The sequence below is a fragment of the Tachypleus tridentatus genome, chromosome 13 (assembly GCF_004210375.1).
Source record: "Tachypleus tridentatus isolate NWPU-2018 chromosome 13, ASM421037v1, whole genome shotgun sequence".
Classification (NCBI taxonomy): Eukaryota; Metazoa; Arthropoda; class Merostomata; order Xiphosura; family Limulidae; genus Tachypleus; species Tachypleus tridentatus.
In genome coordinates this window covers 165647091-165667853 of record NC_134837.1, presented here as the reverse complement: position 1 = coordinate 165667853, position 20763 = coordinate 165647091, and the positions used below count along the sequence as shown (strand labels likewise).

Below are 20763 nucleotides of genomic sequence, written 5' to 3'. Positions count from 1 at the left end.
CTTAGACAATAGAACTATGCTTACTGAATTTTTAAACTATATCCTTTATTCAGTCCTTTGTTATTTTTTCCGAGAAATAAGAATGTATATTATGGTATTTCAACAACACTTAAATCAATTGTCGATAATACGTTTTGGTCAATACCAGAACTTATCAAACTGACTGCGATACAACAAACATAACAGTTTTCGGAACACTCTTTATATAATTCATTTGTAATAATATTTTTTTTTTGTAACTAAGACAGTAGAACAATGATATTAAGCTTATTGTGTCCCATATCTTACAAAGTAATTTACGGAACAAGTGTTGGATTCTACGTTATGTGTGGGTTTTTAATTACGTGACAAATGATGTATGATTTATCTATTTTTACACTCTGGATAGGGCATAATCTTAAACGTTCTAGTAAGTGACTGAAATCCTACCGTGCATCAGTGCACCGATACAAATATAGCCTAACAGATAGCATTCCCACATAGTGAATCCGAGGATCTATGGTTCGCGACCTGATGCCATGGGCGCGCAATAATAGTGATAGTATAATTCTACTCTTGGATCAGAACAAAAGTAATTCAATAATTTGTGGATTATATTGTTCGCCACCAGTTCGAATTTAGGAAAGACTATGTACAGAAAATCCTTGATAAAATTTACTAAAATATAACAAACAAAAACAAACAAACAAACCCGTGAATACTCAACAGAATATTTCTCAATGGTTCGTTATTTATTGTTATTTTCAATTACGATTTCTATATGTGTTTTAGTTGTTCAATTCAGTAGAGTAAGCCAATTTAATAATGGTCTTCATTTGTAGGTAACAGTTTAGGTACTAATAAGCTGGGGTTCGATTCCCCTCATCGAACACAAGAGATAATCTGATGTGGCTTTGTTACAAGAAAATAAACACACACACTCACACACACTTATAAACTTCCAACACACTGAAAAAAACAAAATGCGTCTATGACTGCGGAGGTTAAATTACCGAACACGTGGAACGTTGCAAATCTCTATTTTTCTGGACACGTGTGTGTGTGTGTTTTCTGATAGCAAAGCCACATCGGGCTGCCTGCTGAGTCCACGGAGAGGAATCGAACCGCTGATTTTAGCATTGTAAATTCGTAGACGTACAGCTGTACCAGTGGGGGACTTTTCTCGACACTGTTAATAATATTTTCTTAATTTCAGTACTCTTTCTAAAAATTACAATAGGTCACAGAGATTTTTATTTTGATGGCTATTATATTACTCTTAATGGTTTTTAAGAATTTCATTATTCTTTCTGAAAATTAAAATAAACAATTAAAACATGGTTAGTCAATTTTCAATGTGTGACTGTATTCTGATATATTCCAGATATTTTACGTAACAATCCTCCTCCGTCCCCTCTACCTGTTGGAAGAGTTTGGAACTATAAACAACCAACTTATCATTCATTCTTCTCACCCCCAGAAGAAGTCTACTTCTATCCGAATGAACGTGAAACTAACTTCCGACTCTTCAGTGGAAGTATTTACTGAGAATAGTCTGAGAGAACTTTGATGTTAAATAACTTCAATTATTTCTTGTTAAGTGTTTTTTACAAAATGATGAAAATGTCAATACCGGCAAAAAATATCCTTATATCGGAATTAGCAAATATGATATAACTGTTGGCTCTTATAATAGTCCTCCAGTGGCTTAGCGGTATGTCTGTGGACTTACAACGCTAAAAACCGGGTTTCGATACCCATGGTGGGCAGAGCACAGATAGCCTATTGTGTAGCTTTGTGCTTAATTCAAAACAACAACTCTTATAATGTCTTGTTTTCTCAAACCACGTCTTTGTAAAATAATAAATACACAACGTTATGGCTCGGTGGTTAAGGCACTCGACTCGTAATCTGAGGGTCACGGGTTCGAATGCCCGTCACACCAAACATGCTTGCCCTTTCAGCCGTGACGGCTTTGTAATGTCACGGTCGATCCCACTATTTGTTGGTAAAAGAGTAGTCCAAGAGTTGACGGTGGGTGGTGACGACTAGCTGCCTTCCCTCTAGCCTTAAACTGCTAAATTAGGGACGGCTAGCGCGGATAGCCCTCGTGTAGCTTTACGCAAAATACAAAAACAAACAAATAGTACAATGAGTCGAACATTTGTAAATTTTCAAGTAGGTCAAGATACTTACAGTGACCATTTACCTGTTTGGTGTTTCTTCAGTCTCATCGAAATTAAAAAAGAAACAAACAACCCACAACGTTAAATTAAAAAAAAACAATTAAAATCATTACATAATAATAACTCTACATGTTTCGACGTATCGCACGTCATCTTCAGGAATCGACATGTGCAACACGTCGAAATATGTTGAGTAATTATTTTGAAATGATTTTAACGTTATATATTTTTTATTTTAACACTATACACAAATGCCGATATAAATATATATATATATATATATATCTGTGAAAAAGAGACAAAGGTATATTTAAGAATTTAGCCTAAAGTTAAACAATTTTCTTAGATTTGTTTAGTCGTTTTCAAGTCAAGTTTTTATCTTCTTTCGTTAACAAATTTTGGTGTCGCATAAATAGCTATTATTTCTTTCACAATTTTATGTGAAACAATAGTTCATCTTGTCAAAAGTTAAAATGCAAAGCAAATGTTGACACAAGAAGAAGTTTGAGAATGGTTTTATTACACATACCAATGTGACTAAGCATGCTGTGCATTTATTAGGAGTGGCATATAAAATAACCTGCAACAAACAGACCAGAAACAAAGATCTACGGACACTTATCTCGAAAAACAAATACAATAAGTATATCCGATCAAAAACGAAACCCCACTGTTCTTGGAAGTATCAAAGACTGTATAAGCACACACCCAGTTTAATTCAACTAAAAGAATTCACTTCGTTTATCTGTCCTTCAAATTCATTCATGTTTTTGTTTCTGGTTTTCTCGTAGCTAAGGATAGTTTAATGAACATCACTCAACAACACATTTTAAGGAAAGAAACAATCAACTATTATGACGTAGTAGACGTCATAATACAAACAACACATAGAATAATAAATGTTAATGTTTGGTCTCGGAATCATTTGTATCTCACAACATTTTATAAGCTTATTCAAATAATCATATATTTCAAAAAACGTTGTTTGTTTTCCATAAACTTTACACGTACAAATAACTGAAATTTGTGAACACAGGTATATGAACACACACACACGCCACACATCGCAAAAAAAAAGAAACACTTTCTTTCTGTCTCTAACTTTATTTTGTTATTCAAATTCTATGATTTAGACCTTGTTTTTCGAAATTGCTTTACTGTGTTTTATGTTATTTGTTTGTTTTAAAATCTGTCATTTGCCCCTTTATAAGTAGCCTGTTGGTACAGAGGTAAGTCTACGAATTTACAACGCTAAAATTAGGAGTTCGATTTCCCTCAGTGGACTCAGCAGATAGCTCGATGTGGCTTTGCTATAAGAAAACAAACACACACACACCTCTTTTATTAAGCTAGTAGATATTTGGTTCTAACATTTTGTTGGTTATTTAATAGATTTTTATCCAATGTAGATCTTGGAAATAACATTTTTTAATTCTTATCTTATCTTATCTCTGTAATCTCCTTTATTCCACTTTTCTTCACAAGTTACTATTTTTTGTTTTGTTTTTAAAAAAAAACATTAAAATTTTTACCCATCATTTCAAAATTATTTGAGAACACAGTAAAAAAAAAAACAACATTTAAAGCTGTTTTCAACAATCATAACTTTCCCAGTTTATTGTTTTTCATAAAATATATATACAAATAATCGTCAATATCTGTGTAAGTATCTGTTCTGTACACGTTTAGGGGGGCCAAGCGTGCCCAGGGGGTTAAGATACTCAACTCGTAATCTGAGGGTCGGGGGTTCGAATCCCTGTCACACCGAACATGGTCGTCCTTTTAGCTGTAGGGACGTAATAACGTGACGATCAGTTCTACTATTCGTTAGTAAAAATAGTAGCCTATTTTTGGAGGTGGGTGGTGATGAATAGTTACCGTCTCACACTTCTAAATTAGGAACGGTTAGCGCAGACAGCCCTCGTGTAGTTTTACAGGAACTTCAAAACAAGCAAGCAAACCATATGCGTTTCTTGATCAATGAGCACTAAACATAACACAATAATAAAGAATGGCACGAAGAAAATAATGGAGACTAGACCTCCATTTAATTTCTTATATAATATGGGAAAAACTACCTATGTTTTATATATCTCAACATGAAAATAAACTATGTAACCACTATTGTTAGAATTATTCAAAATACTATCTTTCTTTCCAGTATTGGTACCTTTATCTATTTCTATTGCACTTTTAATGTTTGTTATGTTAAGAAAAAGTAGAAGCACATTTTCCTGTATTTTGCTACAAACATTTCATCTGTCCAACGTATGAGTACCCCAGTTAGTGTTGATTACGTATCTATATTTCCACATCCTTATAGTTCTGTCCTATATCTTAAAAAAAACAACTATATCATATTAAGACTATTTATAAAAAAATATGTTCAAGTTACTTTTCAAAAGTTTGTTTTACCAATTTTGGAGTCAGCAGAATCAGCAGCAGTGTCATAAAATTCTAAAGTCTTCAAAACGTTAGTCTTGGCTCTCATAATACATGAAACATTCAGAATAAATTATATCACGGTTTTTTAGTTCAATCCCTAGAACTTTCATCCTGTCTTAAAAAATAGAGTTTCTCCCTCATATTTGGCCTGGCATCGCTAGGTGGTTAGGGACTCTGCTCATAATCTGAGGGTCACGGGTTCGAATCCTCGTCACGCCACACATGCTCTCTCTTTTAGCCGTGGGGCGTTATAATGTGACGAACAATGCCATTATTCGTTGGTGAAAAGAGTAGCCCAAACGTTGGCGGTGAGTGGTGATGACTAGCTGCCTTCCCTCTAGACTTACACTGCTAAATTAGGGACGGCTAGTGAAGATAGCTGACAGCAGTGGGTAAGTATACACCAGTGTTTGCAAACTACAATTCACACAATGATTGTTCTGTCTAAAACACCATTCTACAACAAATTTATCTATGTATTCTCCATATATGGTGGTACCATATTTCGCTCTTAGTTCATTTAGTGTAGTCCTAGTACTGGAATTGTTAAGACAAAATCCTTTTACTGCACCTTGTTTTTTTTTTAAAGGATTTGATAAACATTTGATGTTTAACTTTTTAGAAGATAGACATAAATAAATATTCAAACATTCGTGGGCGAATGCAACATATCTTCACCACACAATCCCAACATGGACAATTTCGACATCACAAAAATTGTAAAAAACACAAAAGCTTTGAAACATGTTTATTTCACTGCTTGAGACCTACAAGAAAGTATATTTGTATTAAATCGTTTGTATGTGTGTTTCTTTTATAGCAAAACTACATCAGGCTATCTTCTGTATCCACCAAGGAGAATCGATCCCATAATTTTAGCGTTGTAAATCCGCAGACTTATTGCTATCCCAGCGGGGAACAAATCGCATGTAAGTTCGTTAATATACACGTGGATAGTTCAACCATCAAATTGTGCTTTCCTCGTTAAAACATTGAGCAAAAGACAAAAATTCCATAAGTGTTTACATATCTGTTTGGGGCATGTAAAAGAGTATCTTTATACCAAATTCCATGTAAAACAACCCATGTACTTCGGAGTAATTGTCAAAGAACCATACTATTATGCATTTTGAGGTATCTCGCCCCCTAGAATTACTAAAGATAGGTAAGTCCAACATTTTTGTTTGTAAATGTGTATCTGTATAAAAGTATGTTTGTGCCAAATTTCATGTAAATTGATAAAAACAAGGATAGGTAATTGAACAAAACCTTTAAAATCGTGTGTTTATTTAACTTTTAACCCCTACTCCTAAAATGAGTGAAAATGAGCGTATCTCAAATGTTTTAAGTATATATATATATATATTTATATGTATTTATGGGACTTGTAAAAAATATTTTAGCAACTAATTCCATGTTCATTGGTCAAAATATTAGATGACTGATTAGATGACCAAGAAAAGACTAGACAAAGTTATAAACTTACTAAGTTTAAAGTCAGTGTGCCGAGAAATTTAAAAATGGCGGTTGTTTGAAAAGTGTTTGGAAGAAGAAAAAACAATAGAATAAAAAAACTTGTCAAAAATAGAATTGGCTAAGGTACATACACTTCTAGTACTAATACTTACTAACCTCAGGCCGAGTATGGCCTAATGGTCATCCAAGAGTGCACTGTTTGCGTCTCATTGTCGTAAGATCACCCTCCATTCTTTGTGGACATGAGTGCTAAATAAAAAGTGACAGTTAAATTCGATCAGAGTAACCCAAGTGCTGGCGGTGAGCGGTGGTTACCAGTTGTTTTCTCTCTCGTCTATCATTTCAAAATTAGGAACGTCTAGTGAAGACAGTCCTTGAAGAACTTCGTGCAAATATCTGAATCAAACAAATGATAGTGAATTTAATGTCACAGCTACACAAAGAACGTATTCTTCAAGATATATTTTTTGTTGATTCTATCCTTTATCTTTAGGTACTTTTCTGGCACTTTTACATCATTGTCAAATACCTGGCCACTATAGTCAGTTATCGGTAGGTCATTTTGTTCCATAAAACTGAGTACCAAGTTGTTCTCGGTATGTGTTTTGTTTGGTAAAAATGATAAGCTATCCTTTAGGCTGAAATCTACTGTTTGATATATATTGAATGATAAATGTCCACTGATCCATATGAGGGACAACAGGAGTTGAATTTAGAATAACTGAGTGATATGTAATACACTGTATTCCAAAGGAAAATTATAATGCATTCCCTCGTTCGTCATTGCCATAACTACCAAAGTGCTCAGCCAAAAAAAGATCGTATTTATTTATCATAAATCAAAACTTTCCACTTTATGCAGGTGTCCTAGTGTTTAATTTACTCCCCAAAATACATAAAAAGGGTGAATTTTTATAACGTTGAAAGGTTGCAAATGTTCTCATAGACACGAAATAAGCTACAATATGAAGGTTGTTTTTAAATTTTAGATAGTAAATGTTTTATTTTTACCTGTAATTTTATTTGTATAAATACGTTATTTATACGTTTCACTATGATTGCCAAGCAGTAAATCGTATTTCAATACCTCAAGTCACAGACAGCCCATTATGTAGCTTTGTGCTCAACAAGAAACAAACAAACGTGTCAGTTGATGGTTTTCACTTTATTTTTTCACAGACATACCAGAAAAATGACACTTGAAAAACTCTTGAATAAATTTAGACTTCATACAAGAACTTTATATATATATACATTATAAACAAGCTGGAGTACCCCACCCTTGGACGGAAGTTATGTAAATATGATTAATGAAAGGTTATTTTAGGATATGAAAAGTTGCTTCCCTTTTAAGTAGTTTTGCAAAAACCAAAAAATCCAAAAACACCCATGAAAGCTCCAAAACAAAATATGAAAGCGCAAATTTGCATGTATCCAACCTACCTTCAAGCCAAAATTAATAAAAATCCATCAACAGGGAGTGAAGTAATAGTAAAAAAACTCCTACAAAACACAAGATTCAAAACTGAACATTTGTAAGCATGAACCTATGAGCGTCCTTATCAGTTTTGATGAAGATCTATTTACGACCTGCGAAGTAGTTACATGGCATACAACAGCCAGTACTATTATATTTATATAGCTATATGCACATGTGCAAGCCCCTAACCAGGTATGGAAGTGAGATGTTAGTTCTTTTCGGTCCAAAATGTAATTCGTTTGATGTGTAACTTTAGTGCCCTGGTGCGAAAAGTAATTTACAAAGCATCTAATGGCTCTTTTATTATCGCTGAAAATACCCATTTTCAGTAAATTTCACTATAACTCCAAAGATTTATCGCTGTTCAACCGGGAAACTACTTTCAAAGAACAGTGTGAAGTAAGTTACAGGTAAAACATCAAACTTTTATTCATCTTCTCACTTAATACAACATAAACCCAGTGTAAGTGTTTGAGTTCAGCAAATAGTTAATATTTTGTTTGTTTGTTTAGAATTAAGCACGAAACTACACAATGAGCCATCTGTTCTCTGCCCACCAGGGGTATCGAAATCCGAGTTTTAGCAGTTTGGGTCCGCAGACATACTGCTGTTGTCACTGGGGTGCTAATATTTGCGTGTATTGTTGCAACGTATTTAATCAAAGTGTCCTTTGGAATTTTACCCCAAACGTCTCAAGTAAACTCTCATAAAGTTTATTTTGAAATAACTTTTGACTTGTCAAGTTTTTGATCTATTCAATTGGGTTTAGTTCATGGCTTTGTGGTAGCAATTGAATTATTTAAATGACTCCAGCAGTTGTTGTTTTTTCACAGCTAAGTAATTTCTGTATGGGTTGGATCAGCGTTTGGGGTCATTATCTTCTATGTAGTATAATCCTTTACCAATGATAAACAAACTACTTGGACTAGTCCATTATTTCATCTATTTTGCAAATATCTCTTGTCACCTCAGCAGAAAAACACCTTCAAACCTTCACACTGCCTTTTCCATGTTTCATTTTCATAGTAGGTGCCATGCATTGAGTTAAGTACCTTTTTACCGCCGAACATACAACCTACGATTTGAACTAAAAATTTCAAATATGGACTCATCCGTCCATAATACCCTTTTCCAAACATCAACATTTAAGTTTATGTATTTTTAGCACATTTCAATATCTTTATAACATGAGCAGATAAAAGTAATGTAAAAAACAAACAAACTGCTATACGACTAAATATTTCATTCTCGTTGAGTCTTCTTGATACTCTAGATCTGGAACAATTTTTTACCATTTGGTTCATGGTCGTTTATTTCATGCTTGAGATCAGTGGCGGCCATCCTTCTGTCCAGAAGACTCCATAAGACACCTAATGTTAATATCATTGAGTTTAGGTGTTCTGCCTCATCCTTTCCTATTTTCAAGTCCACCAGTAGCACAACAGAATGTCTTCGGACACCCGTGGTGAGCAGAGAACAGATTGTTCATTGTGTAGCTTTGTACTTAACTATAAACAAATCTATTCGTAAATTTACCTGTCTCAGTATCACGATCTAGTGTATACGTAACAGTGTTTGGGCAACATTTCAAGTCTGTAGCAATTTACCAGAGAGTCCAACTAGAATCATGTAAGGTTTGTATGCAAGCTTTCTGCTTTACTGACAATTAATTCTCTACGCTTTCTGGATTGTGGTGAATTTGATCAATGCGTTCGTTCAAGCAGGACCCTTATGAGTAGCCCTTGGTACAAGAATATAGACATTCTAAAGAATGATAAGTATTCTCATCCTGGATCATTCAGCTGTCAACACGGAACCAGTGAAGCATTACAATAGCGTTAAAATTTACATTTTCTAAGAGTATAGAAGAATTAAGCCTACAAATTGGAAAAATAATGAAACATTCTCTTGTCCTAACACTTTTGCACAATATTGTACAAAAGCAATTTAAATGGTACACCTAATATTTTATCCATAAAGAATCACACGTTGTTCAGAACATTCATGATTCAGTTAAAATAACATCTTAATTTCTTATTACTTTCTCAATAAAATTCAGTTCTTTCTTTCACTCCAATACATACAGGGATAAATATATTTGGAAAGAGAATATGAACAAAACGTATATTTCATTAAATGTTAAACAGTGAATTAGTTAAATAGACGCTATGAAAATGATAGAAACAAAACATATTTATTAACTTTAAATGAAACTATTCACATTTTCTGTTTATACCAAGATATATAATAAAATAGTTTTATCTTATCGTATATATCAATTTAGCTCGGATACATAAATAAATATTTAGAACTGAACTTTAACCAATCATTCAGGAACAAAACCTGAAGTTATAGCTTCTTTGTATTTTGAATAATCGCTTATAGCTAACGTAATGAATTTTTAGTGTCATTACCTTTTATTAATACGCTTTTATAACTATTTTTATTTGTTTATTGTAAAATACATTGAAATATTTATCAATTTCATATCCTATTACTTCCATTTTTTGGTGAATCATTTCGATAAATGTCGTGTTTGAATAGAAATTTGGGTAGGTTTTTTTCAATGGTTAACAGTGATTGAAAAATTTGGAAATGAAAAAAACAATTAAATAACATATCTTCATACCATTTTAAAATTACTCGTAATGTAATGGAAACTTAATAAAGTTTTGTTGCTTTTTGTTTATCGTTCTTGTTTGGGTTATCTTAACACAAAAGAGTTTGTATTTTGAAATATAAAATACCAATACATATAAATATACTAAAAAAGAAATACAAAGCCCAATTTATGTATTTGTTACTACTTTCGTATAATTCATTCTTTCGTCAGCAGCCTTCGAAAAAGGTAAATAGAACAAAAAATAACAGGCTTTTTACATTGGAGAATGCTATCTTGTATATATGGTGTTTTGGTTGTCTTTTACTTATGGTAATGAATCTGTTTTTACACACGTTTTTAAAAAAATTGCAACATTGATGCTACCTCTCTCTACTTCTAGATTATTCAACAGACACACTGTTTGAAAAGTGTTACAGATGGGAAGTATATTTTTATGAAATCGGTTTATCTCAGTAACAAGTGGTGAATCGAATGATAGATTGGGCATTTTCTATCTTTTAAGCATTTTAAACAACGTGTCTGCTGCAAAATCCAGAAGAATAAACTAGTAACATCAATGGTGCTTATTTTCCAAATACTTATATAAAAATATATGTTAATTATGGTGAGAAAAACATAATACATAAATTAATATATTGTTTTAGGTGATTTGTAAGGATAACAAGATGTAATCTTGAAATGACCTAAGGATTGGCTTACTTAAGACAATTATTACATAAAAAACATTGCTTCCCTCCAAACGGATGTCATAAATATTTTAAACTAAAATCTTAATAAAAAACACAATTATTTCTTTCATCTTGACATTAAATCAGAGAATGTTAATATAATTACTAAAATTTAAGAGTTTATTTTGCGTGTTGCTTTTGTTTGTATATGTTTAACTTGGATCAGGAGTTTTTAACATTTGACATTTTAAACGTACTTAGTTAAACAAATGTATGAAACATCAAACTTATTAGTTTCTAAAACGTGAAGAACAGTAACATATTTCAATACAATGCTGTTTTACGCATGAAAATAAAAAAGTGATAGAAAGTCCCTACCACATAAAAGCAAATTTTCTGAAACATGTAAAAATGAAAAATTCGTAAATAAGTTTTAAATTATGAATGAATTAAGATTAATCTGTATTAACTAGAAACCGCCTTGAAAAATGTAAAACATACGCCTAAATATATCTATTTTAATGAACAACGGTAAACCAATTTAGTATGTTTAAGCTAAGATTCACACATATCAGATAAACTGATTTGACATATAGAAATTGTAGTGTTTTTAGTAAACTGGTTATCTGAGAAAATAAATCAGATACGTCTAGTATACATTGAGAAGTAAAGTAAAAAAAACAACAACAAAGTAATACTATCTGGGCCTAGGCTAAGGAATAAGTGAACTGGACACAAATTGTAACACATAATAAAAATTATTAGTATCATAAACACAGCATATTTACTTGTATTAGATACTCTACAATTTCCTATACTAGAGTTTGGATCAAGATGGTTCTACTTCCTCACGACCTAGAGGTAGTGAATAAAGAAATTGAAACACCCAGATAAATGAGAGAAAATAAGTATATGCAATGTAGAGGCTATCACACAGGAGTGACTCATCCATTAATTAAGCAAATAACATCCCAACATGGATAGGGTCATGCATAAGAATGGTGGACAGACCTGGTTGCTTATAATCATGACTAACACGGCTCCAAGAAGAGATCTCAATGATTTGAAGAGGAGTAATTGTTGTCCAAGATGATGTCAGCATGGAACACCGAGAGAAACAGATCATCAGGAAAGGGCAACAGTGGGCAGAAGCGAATATTCCAGGGCCATGATATCCAAACATTAATTCAAACTGCGATACAAAATAGGCCAGAAACTGTAGATTAACTGACCGCAAATTTCAATCTGATGCGAGAGCAGCCAGTTTTACCAAAAACACTCCGTTAAGAATTTCATAGAACATGATACCATACTCTAGTTGCAGAGTACAAACTGCTCATCACAGCTGGCACTGCATGGTTATGCGTCCACTGGTGTAAAAAGCACAGACTATTGACTACTGAACAGTGGAGAATAATGGTCAGATGAATCATTCTTCACCACGTTCTCGATGACAGTTGGATAAGTGCACGTATGGTGCCAGTCTAAAGAATTCTAACAATTCCAAAAAGGTTCCAACAGTGAAGGGTTTTGGTGGTGACGTAATGATATGGAACACATTTTCCTGGTATGGTTTGGGTGCACTCATACTCTTAGAAGATAAAGTCCAAGACAATTATTACTTAATGGTACTAAGTGATTATCTTCACCCCATGTTGTTGCCTTGAGATATCATCCTAACCGTCTTTTAAATAACATTTCTGTAGACCTTTGTACACAATTGTAAATTTATAAGTAACTTCTAATGGACGGACCAGGCATTATCTCTGAATGAATGACAAATAACAAAAGGAACTGGGAACAAAACCCACTTAACGACTTTCTTCACTAATTAATGTGCAAAAACTGCACAAACCTAGAAATAAATGATTAAAAGAAACATATGAAAATAAACAATGTAAAATGTATGGTATGCTTCCATTCTACACTCATTCTCTACTCTTTCTTTCAGGCTTCTCTCAAAGCCCATATATTAATTATAAAACTAACCACATTTATAAATGAACATTGGTCAAAGAGTATAACAAATGTATATCATTATTGTAAACTCGTAGGTGTAAATTCAAATAAATAGTTCAAGCATGACAAACATGAAATTTAAGAGCACATAGCAGAATAATATTTAATGCATTCATATAATGTTTATATCAATGAAATCAAAAAATTCAGTAGCTGGCGTTAGGTAATGTGCTGACATCTAGGAGTCGTCAAACTTAGCTCGTCGTTTTTACGACTTTGCGACTAAAATTTTTTTCAGCTAGAATTACTGCTCTTGCTAATACTACATTATATTAACATACAATACTAGACAAAAGTAATAGGACAAAGTCAAAAGCTACAGTTCAAGATAAAGTGTTTTCTTATATCAAAGTCACATTAGGTTATCTGCTGTGACTACAGAGAGTAATAGAACCCCTGATTTTAGCATTGTAAAACGAAAGACTTTATCTCAAAACGGCTCGTATGGGTATTAAAACTTTTATTAAATGAAAGTATAGAACAACATTTCAACCTTCTTAAGTCATTTCCAGGTTAACAAAGACAGTTGCAGTTGGATGTTAGGTTATTAATTAGCATTGGTGTAAAGGTGTTCTTTATATGGGTTTAATTTTGGTTTGAGTTGTTGTATAATTAGAGCTTCTTTGATTTTGCGTTTGTTTATATTTGTTTCCCTACTTAATATCTGGGTGTTTTCCATGATTATGTTTTGTTTATTTGATTTGCATGTTCAAAAACGTGTGAAGTTGTTCTTTAGTGTTCTTTGAATCTAGTTTCCATTTTTCTGCTTGTTTCTCCAATATAAATTTGTATTTTATAAATTATGTTGGTGTTGTGTTTGCCACTGTAGTTTTTACAGAGTATAGACTTTAGTTTTGTACCTGGTTTTTGAATAAATTTAGTGTTTACTGGAATCTTGTGTTTTGTTATAAGTTTTTTTCCAAATGTTGGTTACTTTTTCGTTGATGTTGAGAACATATGGTATGCAACAGTATAATGTTTTGTAGTTTGTTGTATCTTGGGATTTATTGTTGTTTGTTTGTTTTTGATCTACATTTGTGCGTATAATTTTTTCCACTGTTTTTGAAGGAAATTTTTTAATGTTGATGAAGTGTTGTTTTATTTTGTTTATTTCAACGTTAATTTTATTGGGAGAGCATAGCTTTGTGGTTGTGTTTATTTGCTTTCTTAATATGTTACGTTTTTCTTTTCTTTTATGTGCTGAGTCCAAGGGAACATATAATTCAGTATAAGTACTTTTTCTGTGGATTTCTGTTTCGAATTGTGTATTGGTTCTAGTGATCTCGAGACTAAGAAGTGTGATTTGGTTAGTTTTTCCTGTTCACAGGTTGGGGTGTATAAGGTTGATTTTGTTGAAAAAAACTAAGTGTGTGTTCTGTAGATGTGAATACAGCAACTGTATCGTCAACATACGTGTACCGGTATAGTGGAGGGTGTAAGGCTGAATTGATCGCTTGAAATTCAGTCTGTGTCATAAAAATGTTGGCAAGAACTGGTGACACGAGATTCCCCATACTTAGGCCATTTTTTTAGGTCATTTTGGCCATTGAACATAAAGTTAGTTCTGGTGATAGTGAATTCTATAAAGGTTGCTCATTGGTTGCTGGGGATGTGTATCAATTGGTTGGGGTCTTTTATATAAAGTTCTAAAGTTATCTGGCATGCTTCAGTGGTTGGTATGGTAGAACCGATAACTGAAACAACGAAGTGCTATGTATTCCATAAGCATGAAATATGTTATAACCAACAAATGAAAAGACGACGAAAGAAAAGCAGTTTGTAAGTGATTTAGTTTGTTTTGAATTTCGCGCAAAACTACACGAGGGCTATCTTCACCAGCAGTCCCTAATTTAACAGTGTAAGACTAGAGGGAAGGCAGCTAGTCATCACCACCCACCACCGACTCTTGGCTACTTTTTTACCAACAAATAGTGGGATTGTCCATCAAAGAATAATAAGCTATAGGGTGAAAATAACCAAATATTTAAAGAATATTTAAACATTTGTTATCAAAGTAAATTTTATGATTTAAATATTATAATTATTCCAAATACTTCCCTTTATTTTATATCAAGGAAATGTTAAACTTGATCTAATATATTCTCACGCGCACACGCACACACACACAAAATAGAAGGGCTTGGAAATTATACATTTCATGCATTGTGTGAAATTGTCAAAAATTATACTAGCTAATTGAAAATGCTATTTGTTTATTTATTTTTGTTACATCTTATGAATATCCTCATGCTTATAAAAAGAAGTATAGTTGGTCTGAGATTTTTAAGTTAACAAATTTCAGACGAACAGTTAAAGGTATTAACATTAATAAAAGTCCAAAAGTTACTATAATTTGGAAAACAGCTAAATAAAAAGCTGTATAGATAACACAGGCTAATATAAAAATTATAGAAAACATGCAGTTGAATTTCCGACGTAAAACACTATTATGTCACTGTTGAGTAAACTCTAAAATGCCCCCCACAGTGGGACAGTGGCATATCTGCGAACTTTCAATATTAGATTCATGGTTTCGATAACTATGGTGAGCAGACCTCAGAATGCTCATTGTGTAGCTTTGTGCTTAATTACAAAAAAAACTAAAACATTGAACATAATTGTTACAATTTAAGTGTAAATCGTTGTTAAAACTAAAAGTAAAGTTATGATAATAATAACTTCATATTTATGCTTTCATAAGTTGAGCAGAATTTTTAAGATTAATTTTTATCCAAGTTTGTGTATGTAGATATTGTCTTCCTGGTAACCCCAATGTTCAAAGGTCCGAGAAACCGAATGTATATGGTGGCATAACAGCATATTTTGGAGTTAGCCAAGAAGTTTCCCAGCAATATATAAAATTTATCTGCACTTTAAGACTGCATCCAGCAGTTAATGTAAGTGCAGTTTGTGACAATGACATATACCCCTGTATATTGCACTATTCTGCTGTAGATTTCACCTAAAAACACTGTATTCATCAGGATTTCTTCTCTTATGATTTTTTAAAGGTCAAAACATTCTTCAGATATGTAATATTTCTTAACCATCTGTCTCTTGAAAAGCTGATAACCAGCTTGTGTACACGCTATCAGTTAATTATGGTGGTAAAGTGAAATAGATAAATCCAAAAGACTTTAAAGAAATGGTAATGCAGTAGTAAAACATGAATGGTTAGGATGCTTAGTTATTGAAAATCAATGATCAATAGTAAGACGCATTCCTTGTTTTCCAAGCTATTGAGTGGTAGTCCACAGTAAGATGCCTACAAATATTATTATACACATTTTATTTTGTCTTATAATCTATCTAGCTGAGTGGTAGAGGAATTTCTGCACAGCAAACTGATCAAAACTAATTAAATACACAGTTAGGACAGATAAAAAAAAATCAGATAAAATACAAGAGAAACTGACGGTTCGTCTTAACATTTAACGGCTGGAAATTGTAGCAAATCCATTTGTTGAAATGATTTTGCAATTCTTGTTTTATGAGCACACACATGAAGTTTTGTTAACGGACATTTGCAACTATAAACTTCATGATTGAATTCACGATGTTGGATGTAAGATGACACAGATTTATATTGTGTTTTCTTGCAAAACTGCATTTGATCGTCACGCAGGTGTCAAGCAATCTTCCTAAAATGCAGTACAGACGTTTGCTCTAACGGTGTAAAAAAAAACTTAAAATGTGTAAACCAATGAAAATATGAACCATTTTCCTATATTTACATTAAAATTATGTTGCACATTTATGTAAATTATTGTGATACAATTTGAATTGGAGTAATCTAACCCTTTAGGTAGTATCTGAACTCTTCCAGTAAGAGAACACAATTGGCATTAGCTTTGGTTATTGTGTAAACCAGGTTAGCCATGCAACGATGACGCCTTTTCTTGCAAGCATTCATCAGCTGGCATGAGAAGATGGATATGTATGCGCGAAGGCACAGGCATGTTTTCTGTTATGTATGAACCAGTTAGTACATATTCAAACATGTTCATGAATGTAATATATGTAGGTGTGCAACTTTATAGGCAAATAAAGATTTTGACATGGAATACCGAGATATGTTTTGTTTGGTAAGAATGGCACCAATAGCGTCAAGAAAACAACTTTATGTATTCTGTATTTTCTTAATGCAATGAAAATTATACACACTTTGGTCCCAAACTAAAATATTCCTAAACTGAAGGATAATTACGGAGTTTCTTGATATTTTAAACCCCATTAAAAGAAGTAAATAGTGAACACATTGTTTTCATTGACAGGAATGTTTTTGGTCGAGGCAACTGGTATGGGAATTAATCTTTGGAGATGTAATCAGAACCAGTTGTTAGTTCAAGAAGAAAGAAAAACTTAATACACCTATTGTTTTCGAATAGTTTTAAATAAGAACTAGGTTTTATTTATAAAACTAAATGTTTTCTCAACGTTGTAGATATTATTGAATAATGTTACATCTCAATACGATTTCTGAACCCGATAGTGTCATATAAGAATTTTGTATTAATTTAATTTAACAGTAACGTGATGACATTCTTTTATGTTAACTACAAGTAGTCGCAATTCTTTTTCATCATTTATTCTAGGTTGTGCCCGCCCATTGCAAGGCCAAGACGTCCAGGTCTGTCTATCTGATGCTTCTCTCGGCCATGGAACACCCTCTTTCTGTATGATGTCATCATGCCATTTACTATGTGATCCAGCTTTTGATCTCTCCTCTTTGCGGAGCTGCCATTCTGTGATTCTTTTTGTCCACCTGTTGTGTTTTAACCGAGCAATATGGTCAGCCAATTTCCATTTTGATTTTGCAGTGTGTTTGGAGATGTTACTTACTCCAATATATCTTCTGATCGTTTTATCCTTGAGCCTGTTATTTAAGAGATTTATTTCCATTGCTACGATCCTCTCTATTTTAATAGTATGCTTACTTGTGTCAGAAAACAAAAAGAAGTTGGGAGTAAACAGATCAGAATCTTTAATCATTACTTGTAAAGTAGCTGGGATAATTTAAGTTACCAATATAGGTCGTTTTATTAATGTTCCATCTTTGGAAGACAGGTTTTGTTTCTATAATAATCAAACAATGGCAGAATAAATAGCGTCTACGTGGAACAGTTGTACTCAATGCCTGGGAAGAATATGCCAGAGGCCTAGAGGTTCAAAGATCTTTGAACTGCAAATCCACTACCACTTGGAATGAACCTGTTCTTATAGTATAGTGGTGAGTAGATTTCCCATGAATGTTGAGAGAAGAGGCAGTACATGTTACACCTTGTCTATGAAGGTTCAAGTCATGCTTTTTGAACTTCTGGACTGTCAAAAGCTTAGTTTTTTTTTTGGAATTTTCAGTTCCGACTTTTGTTATATAAAGCCATTATTCTTCATCAGTGGTTATCGCTTTCTATAACTTTGACCATAATAAAGCCAGAAAGAGGCCCACCAGTGATTCATGGTGAGACGAACAAGTCAACCAGATTCCAGTAGCTCTTGGAAAGCTCTTAAACCTTTAGTTCTCTAGGCCGTTTAAGGAGAATTTGTTACAACAATCGGAGAAAGACAGCAATCAATTACATTTCCATAAGGAGGTTGAAACATATGGAAGAAATATACAAGTTTCCATCACTTGTTCTGAACTCATTGAACTGTACGTTATTATCTTCCATCAAGAAATAGCTGTTACATGAAATAAACAGTGAAATTAAACCAAACAAAAATTAGTAAGAAGTAACTAAAGGTAAAGTATATTATTAAGAAGTTATTCAAAACTCATAATTTACAAACTGGACAAGAAATTATTTTAAAACATAAATACACTATTTACAGTTTATACTATAAACGTTAGTAAGTCATTATAATCACAAATATTGAAACAAGAAAAAATATATTTTGTCGTTATTTTGTTCACGTCTAACCAATTATCAATTGTAGACGTTATCCACAACTAGCTTGTACTTTCTCAAGGAAAATAAAACCAAATAGCACACATCATTCTTTTTCTATTTTTCGAAACTGTAGCACAAGGTTCACTTACACCTCAAACAACAAACAATAAAATTAGAAAAAAAAACATTTATACTCCAGATAATCATGGATGAACTTTTTACTTCAGCCAATATTTCGCCATTGCGGCTTTTGCAATGGTTAGCACTTAAAACTGTTCATTCCTAATTAATTAATTATTTTCAGAATTAAAATAAAGTGAATAAAGTGAGTTGACTATGTGTGTGACCTGCTATTTTATGTAAGTAAAGTGATAAGAACTGTGAGATAAAACTGAAAAATGAAGTAATGACTCTATGAATACTTACAATATAACAAAGAAAACAAAATTAGTGTGTGTATGTGTTTTTCTTACAGCAAAGCCACATTGGCCTATCTGCTGAGTTCACCGAGAATAATTGAGCCCCTGATTTTAGCGTTACAAAAGTAGACTTATAATATAAACTATTCTTGATCAACTTCTCATTCATTAACTATTTTCATTATGGAGATTAGATGTTGCGTGAGAATTAATTTGTATGTTCACCGATTGGTCACGAGGAAACAAAAGTGAACACTATTTTCACCATAAAACCCACGAAACCAAAAGTCTGCATTAAAAGTCTTTCACGCGTTCCAGAAAAAAATACTTAACATAATCAAGAAGTGTATCCATTTGAATCAGGTTAACTATTCTATATTCTAAACAACTGGAAAATGAACCATGTATTTGTGTTATTCCTCACAAGGAAATTCTGTTCTAATCATCGGGTGCAAAATACATATATTTCTAAATGGTGTAACTGTTCAAACGGGTGCTGAAAACCCCTCGACCTCGTACATTAGATGGATTATTGAAAATTGCCAGGAGGAAAGGTATGGTTGAAACACAGCAGTTTTACGATGGAGCCTATTGCAATGGAAACCATACTGCAAGGCTACTGTCAAGTCACACGGTCGGCAGATACAGCATAACAAAATATAAAACTTGGACTAATTGACTGAATCATTTTAAAATATCGTAGTCAACCTCTATATACGGGTAATTTCTAAATTGATTACTTAAATGAACAAATGTTCTCGTGTTTTATTACTGGAAAGATCATCAATCTATACTCTTTATTAGGTTAATAGAAATTGACCGTAAGTTGTACTGTCTAATCTAGATATCAAAAACGATAACTATTCATTCACATTAAGATGCTAAGTGCTTTATTCTACAGTGTTTAACAATTCTGTCAAGTGCTATTTAGCTACACTATGGCCCAGAAATGCTCATTGAGAGCTAAAATGCTCAAAACGAGGAACTTGAAATTCATGGTAGGCACACTTTAGTTATTCCATTACGTGGATTTGCAGAAACAAAGATATATGCACAATGCAAACAAAGTTTGACTATTTCAACAATGTTAATATTTTGTGAAAGAGATATAACACTCGACTTTCATTGTTACATGTGAATTATAGAAAGATGTTTTCAAGGTTGTTGTTGTTTTGTTTTTCTTTTTAGATCTTATACTAATGTAGCTTTGTGCTTAACTACAAATAAACAAACTTATGTTAATATTTTGTCATACCATTAAGGTTATTATGGTCCACGATAATGGTTCATGATATAAATTGCAAGGATATAACTTTATAAACTATAAACGCTCACTATATCCTCAAAAAACCTCCATGACAATTTCCGGCTGCAGCTTAACATTCTACATCTCGATCTAATGGAATCAAATAGTTAACAACTTCAGTAAATCATCAGGAACCGTATTAACTATTATCATTAAAATGTACAGTTAGCTACCATAACAAGTAATCCTTTGCCTATAGTTGAGCATAAAAAAAAGCCAGCAAACAAGGTAAATAAAAGATTGGGAACTACAGTATTTCCAGCCTCGTTTA

General features: G+C 32.7%; 1 protein-coding gene across 2 annotated transcripts in view; it reads left to right on the top strand.

Annotated features, from left to right (window-relative positions):
• Positions 1-18524, top strand: part of LOC143238403 (metabotropic glutamate receptor 2-like) — a 32190-nt gene extending 13666 nt beyond the window's left edge. The window contains exon 4 of one of the 2 annotated variants that reach the window (XM_076478572.1): positions 17472-18524. In XM_076478572.1, the coding sequence (XP_076334687.1) occupies positions 17472-17896 (425 nt within the window). In that variant the 3' untranslated portion in view covers positions 17897-18524. Of the gene's footprint in view, positions 1-1363; positions 10246-17471 lie in introns of those variants that run through there. The other variant, XM_076478573.1, reaches the window with a different exon arrangement.
• The last annotated feature ends 2239 nt before the right edge of the window (positions 18525-20763 follow it).